Source organism: Mus musculus, chromosome 16, assembly GCF_000001635.26.
Source record: "Mus musculus strain C57BL/6J chromosome 16, GRCm38.p6 C57BL/6J".
In the NCBI taxonomy this organism is placed as follows: Eukaryota; Metazoa; Chordata; class Mammalia; order Rodentia; family Muridae; genus Mus; species Mus musculus.
In genome coordinates, this window is record NC_000082.6 from 10411884 (window position 1) to 10424497 (window position 12614).

A 12614-nucleotide genomic window follows, 5' to 3' on the forward strand; every position below is an offset into this window, starting at 1 on the left:
ACAGTTCCCGCGGCCGGGGGGTCAGATTGGACCTGCGAGGCGGAAACACGCCCCTGAGGTTCCGGCGAGCGCAGCCCGGGCAAGAGCGGCAGCATGGAGGAGGCGCCCCACGGTGAGCTATCGCAGGACGTGTGGGTGGTCCCGCTGGGACCGAACCACTCTGACTGTGCCTTCGTCTTCCCGCAGGCTGCCCCGGGGCCGACAGCGCCCAGGCCGGCCGAGGAGCCTCGTGCCAGGGATGCCCCAACCAGAGGCTGTGCGCATCCGGAGCCGGCGCTGCTCCGGATCCCGGTGAGGAAGCGGCGGGCAGATCAGGAAGTGGAAGGGGCGGGACTTGAGGGTGAATGGCAGCGGCTAGTGGGCAGTATTCTAATTGGTTGGGGGGAGGGCGTAGAAGGCGGAGCTTGAGCGAGAGGGAGGTTTTAAAAATCAAATAGCGGAAAAACAGTGATGGAAATGGAGGTTTAGTCTGATCTGCGGTAGACAGGGAACCGAAGGGGGCATTAAAATAAGCTTGGCGGCACAGGCTTGTTCCCCCGGAACTTGAGGGGCAGAAGCAGGAGGATGGCTACAAGTTAAAAGCCAGCCTGGACTACAGGATGAGACCCTGTATGAGTGAATGAATGAATCAGTGAATGAATGAATGAATGAACGAACGAACATTAGGTCGAGTGTGTTGGCACATGTTTGTAATCTCAGCATTTAAGAGGCTAACCCCGGGCTTAGATGAGACCCTGTCTTTATTAAAAAAAAAAAAAAAATCAGTAAATAGGACCTCAAAGAAGGATAGAATAGATAAAAGTGATGTCGGGCAGGTACAGGGCTTAAGTAATAACCGCTACCTCAGTATCCACAAGGCCAAGCACAGAGAGGAGAATGGAAAAATACTGAGATCTTTCAGGCCTGAGTCCTGGCACATGTCCATCACAGGTCACAGAGGCTCTGCTCTCTCTGTGGCAGAGAGAAGGACCCTCCTGTTAAGGAGTCTATCTTTCAGCAGACATGAATGTTCATTATCTCAGTGGAGAGACAGATGGGGGACTGAGAGCAAAGTGGGGAGGAAGCAGGAGCAGGCACGTTAAACTCACCAGGGATCAGCACTGTGAGGGGCCATCTCCAGGGCGAGGAGGACTGAAAGCCTAGCTGGAAGGAAGGCTTTTCAGAGAGAGGCTGGGTTTGGTTGTTGAGTCTCCTGAAAACTGATCTTGAGCAAGAATGCCCTCATGGTGAAGACCAGTCTCCCCACAGTGTAGTCTGTAAAGATTTGAAACAAGACGTGACATTGGAAACCCAGTACGTTGCTGGGATGGTTGCTTCTGAGAGCCTGTGAGTTTCCCATCTGCAGCCCTGGGGACATTGGAGTTGATCATCCCTTGTACTGGGCCTAACCTGTGCTTAAGACACTTAGCATCCATCATCCGAGATGCCAGTAGTAGTCCCTCCTGTGGCATCCAGAGAATTTCTGCAGATGTTAGCAGATGCCTCCTGGGTTCTGTTGAGGAGCTGGGCTTTGAACACCCCACTCTCTCCTCGGAGGGCATGTGCTACTGCATAAATAAGACAATCTTTTCAGGTTGGTAGTGACCGTATTTTCTTCCTAGCATTTATTTTTAGTTTGCTGAAGTGGTATCTCACAAAGAGCCTTAGAAACAGCTTAAAGAGCACTTTGGAAGAGGGACGGGTAGGACTGAGGCGGGGTCATCATCACCTCCTCTACTTCTCTGCAGCCGTGGAGGAAATCAGAGAGAAGATGAAGACGGTGAGACACAAGCTCTTGGTGCTGTCTGGGAAAGGCGGCGTTGGGAAAAGCACGTTCAGTGCACACCTCGCCCACGGCCTAGCGGAGGATGGAGATACACAGGTGGGAGCCTGGGCTAAGCTGGGAGCTGCTCCGTGTGTCAAAGGGGCTGCTGATGGCTTTAGAGGGTGATTCTTAGACCAGGAAAGCAGCCTCTCTGACTGTCTGGACCCTGCCTAGCCCCTGGCTGAGGCGAGGCATCTCCCTGAGCATTCTGACCAAGGTGGCGGTGTACCTCGGCACATTCTGGCGGTCATGTAACACAGGGCCTTTTACATCTGCCCCTCATAAAGCTCTTTCTGTATCTGGAAGTCCTAACCCTGCAGCTGTACCTTGATCCATCTCCTGTGAGCTACGAGTGCTATTTACATATTCACATGGTCACTTCTCTAGTCAGAAAAGCACCTATACATTATTATTGGTTTTGTGCATAAAGCGGAAGACATTTTCTGCTTGCCTCTTACAGAATTGACCCTTGTGCTAGCTCCTTCATCTCTAGAGTACAGACAAGCATGAAATTGGAATTCCCTCACCAGGCCATGTGACACAAGCTTGTAATCTCAGCATTTCAGAGCAGGAAGCTTTTACATTCAAGGCTAGCCATGGCTACAAAGTGAGACCCTGCCTCATAACAGACAGACTTACTCAGATTCCCAGTTCTGTGCTCTGGGTTCCAGCTTTAGGAAAGGTGTGGTAGCCAGGAGCAGTGCAGGTTCTGTCTAGTGCTGTCCACATCACTGCTGATGCCCTGGCTGGTTACCAGGCCCTCTCTCTGCCTCCATTTTCTCATCTATAAAATGGGTCTCAGAGGCCTGGGTGAGAGGCTGCCATTACGGTGCAAGCACAGTGCCTACCACACAGTCCGAGTCCTGGCAATGCCCTGGCAGCCATCTTCATTACCAGTGCACGTTGCTGCCTGGAGTTCAGAGGGTGATTGCTTTTAGAGTTGTGTTGCAGCCTGCCCAGCCCACAGCACAGGGCAGGTTAAGTGTGTTCATCTGTTCATTGTTCTGTTGGGGGACAGTCTCTTGCCACCAGAGGGTTAAATTTGCATTGCCCAGTACAGTGGAACCTTTTTTTATTGCAGTCTGCATTTTTTATAAGGCGCGGGGGCTGGAGCTGTGGGCTGGAGTAGTGGAGCTTTGTCTAACAAGTGCAAGGCCCCTGCTTCATCCCCAGAAGCAGCTCCCCCTCCCCCCACTAACATCAAGAACAACAAACCCTAAAAACAACAAAAACGGATGGTGTTTGGTCCAGAATAAGCGTGTGCTCTAGAACTGTTAGGAATAGTCTTAGCTGTGTAACACCAGCATGAGGAGCTGCTCGCATGCCTTCTTCCAGACAAGAGAGTCTCGCCAATTGCTTGTAAGGGCCTTTCAGTATGCAGTCCAGTGGAGACAGGACCTGCAAAAAAGATGAAGAGCTGGCCGAGCTGGCTTACACCTGCAGTCTTGGCGCTCAAGAGGACTGCCAAGAGTCCCAGGCCAGTCTGGGCGACAGAGTGAGTCTGTCTCAATAACGAAAGCATCCTGTGGGCAAGCCCCCATTCCCCGGGTGTCTGCAGTGCAGTGTAGATGCAGTGAACATTGAATTCGGCTTATTGAGGGTCAGAAGCACAATATCTCCAGCCCTCAGGCTGCCTTCTGTGGTCCACTAGATGCCTGGCACTCAGTCTGCTTCTAGTTGATGCGTGTCATCTTGTGTGGAAAAGGCCTTAGGTAACGACAGCAGAAGTGGAGTTGAGCCCTGACACACATGTGCACACACACACACACACACACACACTCACTCGCTCCTAGGCAGAGGAAGGGAGGTATGTAAATGCAGGAGGAGTTAGGAGGATGAGTGTCGGCTTCCACTGCAGGGGTCTAACTCGTGTCAAGGATGACCTTGGGCTCCGTTGGCCAAAGGCGAGCAGCGTCGGTACTGTTAGTTATGACGACCTTTCCTGGGTTTGTGCCACCCTAGCTGGACCCAGCCTGAACCCTCAAGCTCTCATTTTACAGGCCAGAAGCTCAGATAAGCAAAACTGACGGAGAAGTCACCAGGTAAAGTGGCTTTTTGAAAGGCACAAAGTCAAAACCAAGACCTTTAGAGAAGAAACCTGACAGAGTTGAGAGTCCCACTTCCAGTTTACTGTGAGAAGGACTCCCAGCCACCAGCAGCTGAGGGGGCTTGGGGACACTTAGGGGGCTTGGGGACACTTGGGTACAGGCTTGTTCCCACGATCCTGACCTAGGCAGAAGAGGGAGGCAATTGGTTGTTGGGGGTTGGCAAGTCAGACACAGTCTGCCCATAGAGAGCACCCCAGGAAGATCCTGGGCACAGATGACAGTCAGTCTGCGTGTTGTATCCCGTTGTTACTTGGCTCGGTTCCTTCCTTGGCTTGTGGGAAGAATCATTGCTCAAAAGGAACTGATGAGACGGTGGCTGGAGCCCTGCTGGGCTGTAGAGATGCTTCCACATACAGACCCAGGTCCCCACCTCAGGTGGCAGATGTCCCTCTGCTGCACTTTTGGGCCAGGCCAGCAGAGGACGCAGGAGGCAAACAGGATGTTAGTGAAGAAGTCCTGGTCCCTCAGTCACAGGCACTGCAGTCAGCCAGCGTGTAGGGGAAGTAGGACTGAAGAGGGAAGACAGAGAGCATGAGGCAAATTCCAAAGTTCCCCAGAGGTGCTGCCCTCTGGGTCTCCACTACAGTTCTCCGTGATGAATGGCTGCCCTTCCCAAGGGCAGTGCACTCTGCTGCAGGCCTTGATTGGTGATCTGGTGGAAGTCTTTTGAGACTACCTAAGTCCCCACAAGATCTTCCAGATTCCTTTCATGTATTTAAGGATTATTTTGTTTATGTGTCTGTGTGTTTGTGTGAGTGCCATGTGTGTGCCTGATAGGCCAGAAGGGGTGCCGGATGCCCGGGTGCCCCAGAGCTGGAGTTACAGAGAGTTGTGAGCTGCCCAAGAACAAAGAGTATTTTTTCTTGGGTATTCTGGAAGGGCAGTCAGCAGGTGCTCTTACCTCTGAGCCATCTCTCCAGCTCCTCTCTTCCCTCCTCCTCTTCCTCCTCCTCCTCATTCTTCTAGTTTTTTGTTTGTTTGTTTTTGTTGTTTTAGAAAAAATATACGAGGGCAGGAGAGATGGCTCAGTGGTTAAGAATACTGACTGCCCTTTTAAGAGGACCTAGGTTCATTCTCAACACCCATATGGCAATTCACAACTGTGATGCCCTTTTATAGCCTACATGAACACAGGCATGTATGAGGTGCACAGACGTGCACACAGGCAAGACACCTGTATGCATAAAAGTTAAAAAGAGAAGGGGTGCAGAGCTGTGCTCAAGTGCAGTTCCTGAGGTGGCCAGTAGAGGACACCAGATCCCCTGAAAGGAGTTACAAAGGGTCTTGAGCCACCCGATGTGGGTGCTGTGAATCCATTTCAGGCTCTCTTTAAGAGAAACATATTCTCTTACTATCCAAGCCAGCTGGCCAGCATCTCCTTTCTTATTTAAAGGCTGTTTTGAAAGCTCGTCGTTAGCTTGGTCTCAGGAACATGCAGCTTGCCTAGAGGTCAGCCATACTTTCTGCCCAGGCCTCCTGTGTAGGCCTGACTGTGGTGGAAAGAGAACTGGCACTGAAGATGTTGACTTTAGTCCCATCTCTGTTCCCTGCTTATTGATCAAGTCCCTGGGCCTCTCTGAACCTCAGCCTCATCTTCCATGATACAGAACTCATGGTCCACTCCTAGGCTGAGTGAACTAACTGCCATCAGTGGCCTGATGGATGACCACCCTGTTCCACGTGGGTGCTGTGTGCGCGCCGGTTGCCCTAGGAGTTCCTGAAAGGTCCATGCTGTGTCTTTCCCGTGAGAAAGTGGAAGCTCGGTCATTTGTTGTTGTGTGTTGGCCATGCCCCATCTCACTGTGCATAGCTTGAAAGTCTGGCAGCAGTCAGTGATGGCACCACCTGTCTCTTCTCATCCCCAGGTTGCTCTTCTGGACATCGATATCTGTGGGCCATCGATTCCCAAGATCATGGGCTTAGAAGGAGAGCAGGTAATAGCTGACTGGGAATCTGACCCGTTCTTCTCTGGGCAAGCATGTACAGTAGCCCCTCTGTCTCCTTTCTCAATGGCTGTGGATTTAGGGGTTTGGGATTAGATATAAAGAACATCCACATATGTGAGAAGCAGTGGGTTTGTTTGGTTGGTTGGTTTTTGTTTTTTGGGTTTTTTTTTTTTTTTTTTGCCTTTTATGGGTGGGAGAGGGAAACAGCAAGCGGAATGCAGAAGTGAGAGGCGGAAATTCAACTCTGAGCAGTAAATCGGGGCCAGGGTTAGCTTGAGTCTGCACTGGAAGCAAGGGAATCTTTCACAGCTGTGGTCTCTGCTAAGGAACTGAGACTCTGACTGTAGCACTGCTGAGTGACACAGCAGCAGGACAGTGGGGTTCTCTGCTACCGGCCTCATCCTGGAAGGACCTCTGGTGATGGGCAGAATCAGGGCTGGGCTCAGACACCATGGGCAGTGCTGTCTCGTTCCCTCCGGGTCCTCTTGTAGGCCGATGATCCTCATGGGAGAGAGCCGAAGACAGGAGGCCAAGGCAGGGGAGGAGACAGGAACAGGAACATTTAACCCCAGCAAATAGGAAGCTCACCCAAGCTTTGGCAGTGCCTAGGGTGTTCAGATGAGGATGCTAGTGTGCATAGTGGTACCCAGGTTGAGGTAACAAAGCAGGCTTGTGCCCCAGTCAGTGAGTCTTTGCACAACACACATGCCAACATGGGTATCCTTACAGTGCAGTTGTCTTATGAAGTAGAAACTTAGCCAGGCATGGTGGTGTAAGCTGTAGTCCCAGCCACTTGGGAGGGTGAGTCGAGAGGATTGCTTAGTTTTGGGGGTGGAAAACTGAAAGAGGAGAAGGCCTCGTCTGGTGTGTAGGTAGGAGTTGCTTCAGTTCTAATTTTGTAATAAACAGAACAGTGCCCAGCCCTGGGGTCTGTGCCTAGAAGTACCTCCGTGGGGCTGCCTGGGCGCTCTGGGCCCTTGCCCCTGTAGGTAGCATTCTGGAGTCAGGGCTCGGGCCACTGACTGGGACAGTTTTTGGGTTTCTTTGGTTGATTGGTTGGTTGGTTGGTTGGTTGGTAGACAAGCTCTCACTGGGTGGCCCTGGGTGGCCTGGAATTCACAGAAATTCGCTTGCCACAGCCACCAGAGTGTTGGAATTAAAGGTGTGCAACACCACATCCAGCCCAAGGGCAGCTTTAAATTTTTATTTTATGTGTAAGGTTATTTTCCCTGCATGTGTGTCTGTGAATCATGTACTCACATGTGTCCAGAGAGTCCCAAAGAGGGTGTCAGATCCCCAGGACCTGGAATTACAGACGAATGTGAGCAGCTACCATATAGATGCTGGGAACTGAACCCAGGTCCTTTGAGCCAGTACCTTTAACAGCTGACCCACCTCTGTCACCTGCTCAGCCTTGAATTAGCTGTGGCACTGAAGGCCACTGGGTAGTAGTCCCCCTCTGCTCCTGTGCAGGGCGGCCTGGCTGACCTCACGTGCTTGCATTTTCTCAGCAGCTGGCAGCACTCTCCTTCTTAAATACCTGAGTTGTGCCTGAACTTGAATAAGTTTGGTTCCTTGGCAAGGGCAGGGATAGAGTGTTTGTATCAAATAAGGTCTTCGTTTCTCACCCCTCCCTTAAGAACTGAGTGGCCAGCAGGCAGAAGAAGTGCTGGCTGCCAAGCCTGATTACCTGTGTTCTGGGATCTACATGGGAAAGGGGAGTCCTGAAGGCTGTCCTCTGACCTCTGTGTATGCAGTCATGAAACACACAGGCACACACGCACCACTAAATAAAAGTAATTAAGGGGCTTTTAATTGACTGGTGCAGTACAGGACAGTGAATCGCACTGTGTGAAGCCATCGTCCACGGGCACTTTGTCAGTGACAACAATGACTGTCATGTTCCCACAGGTTCACCAGAGCGGCTCCGGCTGGTCTCCAGTGGTGAGTAAGCCTTCCTGGGGAGGCAGTGTGTGAGGGTTAGTTATATCTGACGGGCTGTTAGAGGCAGAGGCTGAACGTTGACCGAGACTGTTTTCCAGACCAAGGATGAGCAGGTCTTGGCTGTAATGGGGCTCATAGACCTGTGCCGTCTGGTTCCATAGCTCCAAAGTGGTACTGTGCAGCTGAGTGACCACAGTGTACCCCAGTCAAACCTCACCTACAAGACTGGGTTTCGGGGTCTCTGCTGATCCAATTAGAACACTTTAGGAGACTGTTTATCTTAGCATTGTTGACTTGTTGCTGAGGCACAGGCAACACATGGCCTCCTGTAGATCCCACTATGGCCACCTGTTTCTCAAAAATGTTTTGAGGCTGCAAAGAGCAAGTGTGGGTGTGAGGTACATGGTACCTTTATCCTCATGATAGTCTCACCATCATCATCATCATCATCATGTTATTATTTTACCAAATTCCTTGGGAAGTGCCCTCTTGTGGTTTTATGTAGATGTGTCATGTCCTTGTTCCCCGTAAGCAAACATGTTTCTCCCCCTATTCCCATTTCTGCTGCAGTACGTGGATGACAATCTGGGGGTGATGTCAGTGGGCTTCCTGCTTAGCAGCCCAGATGATGCTGTCATCTGGAGGGGACCAAAGAAAAATGGTTTGTCACTGCTCCCCGGCTCCGACTCCTGGTTCTGGCTGTTGGGGAGGCTGTGGGTGCCTGATGGGCTTGGTGGTGTGTTCATGCTCTTATTTTGGTCCTGGGGTGGAGCCTAGGACCTCATGCCTACTAATGCTCTCACCTGGAGCCTGTAGTGTGTTCTGTTTCAGCATCCCCCTCCCTGATAAAGAAAACTATGAGAAATACAAGTTTTCAGTGTAGACATTTTATTACCTACTGTGAGCTTTTCTACTTTTAAGACTGAAGTGATCTGTAGTGTGATCACGTGACTGGTTTGTGTCAAGGAGAGAAGTGTGGAGTGAAAACCCCTTTCTGGGGAAGCCTAAGATGATGCAGATAGCACCGCTGGGCAAGCACCTTCTCCCTATTGACACTTAAGCCACATGACTATTGGAACCACATGTCTATGCCACACATAGACAGGAGCACCCCTGACTTCATCATGGCCACCCAGCATGTCTACAGATCTCACCGCCTGCCCCCTGGGGACAGCACTGTCACTGTGCTGAGGCTGAGAATGTAGGCCAAATGCTTATGCATAATGAAAGATGCTGCTGGAGATGTATGCCAGAAAGAAGGCACGCACTCAGCCTTGCCCACTTCTAGGTATGATCAAGCAGTTCCTCCGTGATGTAGACTGGGGAGACGTGGACTACCTCATCGTAGACACCCCGCCTGGCACGTCTGACGAACACCTCTCAGTGGTCCAGTACCTGGCTGCGGCACACATTGATGGGGCAGTGATCCTCACCACCCCTCAGGTGAGTGAGCGCTCTGACAACTGTACAGCATCTCCTGGACCACACGTGCCTTTCCGTGCCCTCTGAATGAGGGATAACTGCTCTGTGAACTTTGCCAGGAGGTGGCCCTCCAGGATGTCCGGAAAGAGATCAGCTTCTGCCACAAGGTGAAGCTGCCCATCATTGGTGTGGTAGAAAACATGAGCGGTTTCATCTGCCCCAAGTGCAAGGTGAGGGTCCCCAAGGCAGGCCTAAGCACACCACTGTCACAGTGAGGAAACGACAGGGATGGTTTCTGCTTTTCCTGCTGTTTTGGGAAGGGAGGGTCTCCATCAAGCCCTCTACTACTGCCTGGACGAAGACGCTTCAGAGTGTCACAGGCAACAAGGCACTGTTTCAAAATGTCTAAAAACTAGTTGTTCTGAGACGCAGAAGCAAAATCAAGCCTCCTTCTCTTTCTGCCTCACAGAAAGAGTCTCAGATCTTCCCTCCCACGACTGGGGGTGCAGAGGCCATGTGCCAGGATCTGAGGATTCCACTTCTGGGCAAAGTGCCGCTGGATCCACACATAGGTGAGTTCTGAGGGGCCTGTGCTGTGTGCACAGCCATCTTAGCAGCCCGGGGGCTTGGATGCAGGACCAGCAGTGGTGGCTCAGAACTGGACCCACAGAGCTCCTTAGAGGCTGCAGCCACAGGAGAGAAGCAGTGAGGCCTGGGGCAGGCACCTCATATCCTCCATGAAATTCCAGTTATGTGTCCCTAGGACTGCAGGGCCCTTGGTCACTCTGCTCCTGAGCTGGGCTCTGACAATTGTGCGCTGAATGGTCTTCAGAACTGAGGGAGTGGTGTGCAACTAACTCTGTCCCAGGCTCATCCAGGTATTGGTTTGCTGTGAGGAGACAAGGGCTCTTCTGCCCTGTAGATTCCACTTTCCCCACAATAAGAGTTGAGCTTGCTTGAGTCGCAGATGCCTGTGACGGGAGCAGGAAGTGGAGCAGTGCCAGGTGCCTAGGTCTCAGAGGGAAGAGCCTGAGGCAGACTACTTTCAGCTGCAGATGACTACCCAAATGTGGGAGCTTCCCTTCTCCTGTCAGGGAAGAAGGGACTGAGGTGTTTGAATGGGGCCTTGGGTAACAACATGGGGACTGGGCCTTGAGGGAGGTTCACAGGCAAAGCTGGTCTCCCCTGGGTTACATATGGTCCTCAGAATGGTGAATGTGTGTGCCTGTTTATGTGTGTGTGTGAGAGAGACAGAGACAGAGAGACAGTGCAGCTGGGAAGGACCATAATGGACATGATAGGGTTGTAGGCAGAGGACAGGGTGAGTGCCAAGGGTTCTGCTCACTAAGAGGCAGTATATATTCCACATTTACATGTGTGTTTCCTCAGAGCTGCAGAAGCTTGCCCCGTCTGCATTTCCTTTCTTAGTCCTCGATGTTCTGATTCCCTCTCCTGTATTCTCATTTTCCTGGGCTGCGGGTTAGTGGCTCTCATGCAGACTCCTGGGACCACTCAGCAGAGCAGTTCTTTGGGCCTAGAATCTGCCTTTGCCGCAGCAAAGCAACATCATTGCTGAGGAAGGGACACAACTGGGGCATGTGTTGTGTCTCTCCACCTTTGCTGTCCTTGAATGGGGAGCCGCAGGCAGCCATACAGCAGCAGGCACAAAAGAGCAAGGCTTTTACAAGGGTCTCCTTTCCTCTGTCTCTTTAAGGCAAGAGCTGTGACAAAGGCCAGTCTTTTTTTGTCGAAGCTCCAGATTCACCAGCCACAGCAGCCTACAGAAGTATAATTCAGAGTAAGTACTTGAAACATCGCCTGCAGGGAGGCACCTAGAGGAGCGAAGTGTGCAGAACTGTAGGGTTAACCTGCCAGCTTCAGCTGGGGACAGCAGGGGTGCTGAGACCCCATGACCAGCATAGCTCCCCTGTCCAGGAGACTCTGAGACTAGCCTCCCGTGTGTCAGCACTATGAGCTACTTCTTAGTTTGAGAAACGGGGCAGGTGACGTTCATAGCATGGGAAATACTTGCCATTAAGGCCAATAAAACCGACTGGAATCCTAACTGGTAAGCCAAAGCAAGCCATGGGCAAAGGTGTTGGGTGAAAACTCACCTCTCAACTTGCCTTTTAGGGATCCGAGACTTTTGTAATTCTCATCAGTCACATGCTGAGACCCTCATCAGTCCCTGAAGTGGAACAGGACCGAGTGCCACCTGCTAACCCCAGAGTTGGCAGGCCACGTGTCCAGACACCTGGGCAATGGGGGACAGGTGGTACCATAGCCACCAGATGCTGACAGGATTTGAAGTCACTCATTAAGACACTGTAATCACCTATCTGCCTATTTCCTCGAGATCAAAGGTACGGGCGCTCTGCATCCAGGTGCCATTCATCAGAAAATAAAAATGTCTCCTTGAACCTATCCCTTAGGGCCTGCTTCCTGGAATCCAAGGGACTAGGAACTCTCTGAGTCACAGGACTCCCAGGAACTGTTTCTGCCTCATGTGATAAGCCTAGGGAGACACAGAGGGGGGATGACACTGCCTGTGCCCACACTGGGGTCTCCAGCTCTGGGAGGTCTCCAGTCATGCTGGGATCGGTGTGGGTGCTTTGGCTGGGGGCCATCAGAGCCCCTGGCAAAGCCTGTAAGTCACCCATGAGGTGACGGTGCCTTCAAGACATCCGGTATTGCCCAGGGTCCCAGGCAAACCATCACCTGGCACGTCTGAGGCACAGATGTAATTGTCCTCGTGATCCGGGACTAAGACGTAGAACTGAGAGCTGCTGAGGGAATTCATTCCAGATTTCCACTGTACTGTGGTGTGACACTGGAATATGGGCAGCCCCCTCCCCTATCCTCTCCTTCCCCTGTACACGTAAACTCTTGGAGTGTACTGGGGTCCCTGTAGGGCAGATGTGACCTTTCCAAAGCTCGATGGGTCCCGAGCAGGCCCTAAATATCGGGGTTCTAGCTTGGACTTGTTCTGGGTCAACTTGGAGGACTGGGAAAGGCCACCTAGGCCTGGAGCACAGGTCAGGAGCTGCTTTCCCACAGGTGCTCAGGCCTCTGGCCTGCACGTGCTGCTCACCTAGTGCCGGTGGATGTCCAGCCCTTCCAGCCTGGGCTTCTCGAAGTCACCTGGGAAGTCCTGCAAGGCAAGAGAAGCCATGACTGTCCCAACAAAGAGCAGACTCACTGGGGAGACCCACAGCCACAAGTAGCCAAAAAGAATCCTCCATCCCTCATTTCTGACAACTTGACAATTGGCAATTATTAAGACAATTATCCAAGAAATATTTCCTAGCTTCAAAACAAAAACAAGGCTTTGTCATTCTTTCCTCAATTCTGTGGTGTGTGTGTTCGTCCATGTGCATGTATGTGCAGGCA

General features: G+C 51.8%; 2 protein-coding genes across 6 annotated transcripts in view; one reads left to right on the plus strand and one right to left on the minus strand.

The window, feature by feature from the left end:
* On the plus strand, positions 1–12570 carry Nubp1 (nucleotide binding protein 1). Of its 2 annotated transcripts, XR_384565.4 has the most exons (12): positions 1–112; positions 187–291; positions 1728–1861; positions 5778–5846; positions 7770–7802; positions 8373–8463; positions 9091–9245; positions 9344–9454; positions 9694–9796; positions 10939–11022; positions 11358–11587; positions 12282–12570. XR_384565.4 is itself a non-coding variant. In NM_011955.2 (11 exons), exons 1-11 carry the CDS (start codon positions 94–96, stop codon positions 11414–11416), a joined length of 963 nt encoding a protein of 320 aa, NP_036085.1. In that variant the 5' UTR covers positions 55–93; the 3' UTR covers positions 11417–12545. The 2 variants fall into 2 exon arrangements, 1 of the variants encoding a protein (NP_036085.1); NM_011955.2 differs by having other exon boundaries at positions 55–112; positions 11358–12545.
* Positions 7650–12614, minus strand: part of Tvp23a (trans-golgi network vesicle protein 23A) — a 27858-nt gene continuing 22893 nt past the window's right edge. For 2 of the 4 annotated variants that reach the window (XM_006522315.4, XM_006522314.4), the window contains 2 exons: positions 12316–12375; positions 7650–11002 (listed from right to left, as the gene is read on the minus strand). In XM_006522315.4, coding sequence (XP_006522378.1) covers positions 12316–12375 — 60 coding nt within the window. In that variant the 3' untranslated portion in view covers positions 7650–11002. The remainder of the gene's footprint in view (positions 11003–12315; positions 12376–12614) is intronic. The other 2 variants (NM_001359069.1, NM_001013778.2) reach the window with 1 other exon arrangement.

Excerpts from the sequence above, each read along its gene's own strand:
- Nubp1 (NM_011955.2), top strand. Across the intron at positions 7,803-8,372 it reads GCTCCGGCTGGTCTCCAGTG|TACGTGGATGACAATCTGGG; the intron begins GTGAGTAAGCCT and ends TTTCTGCTGCAG. Across the intron at positions 9,246-9,343 it reads TGATCCTCACCACCCCTCAG|GAGGTGGCCCTCCAGGATGT; the intron begins GTGAGTGAGCGC and ends GAACTTTGCCAG.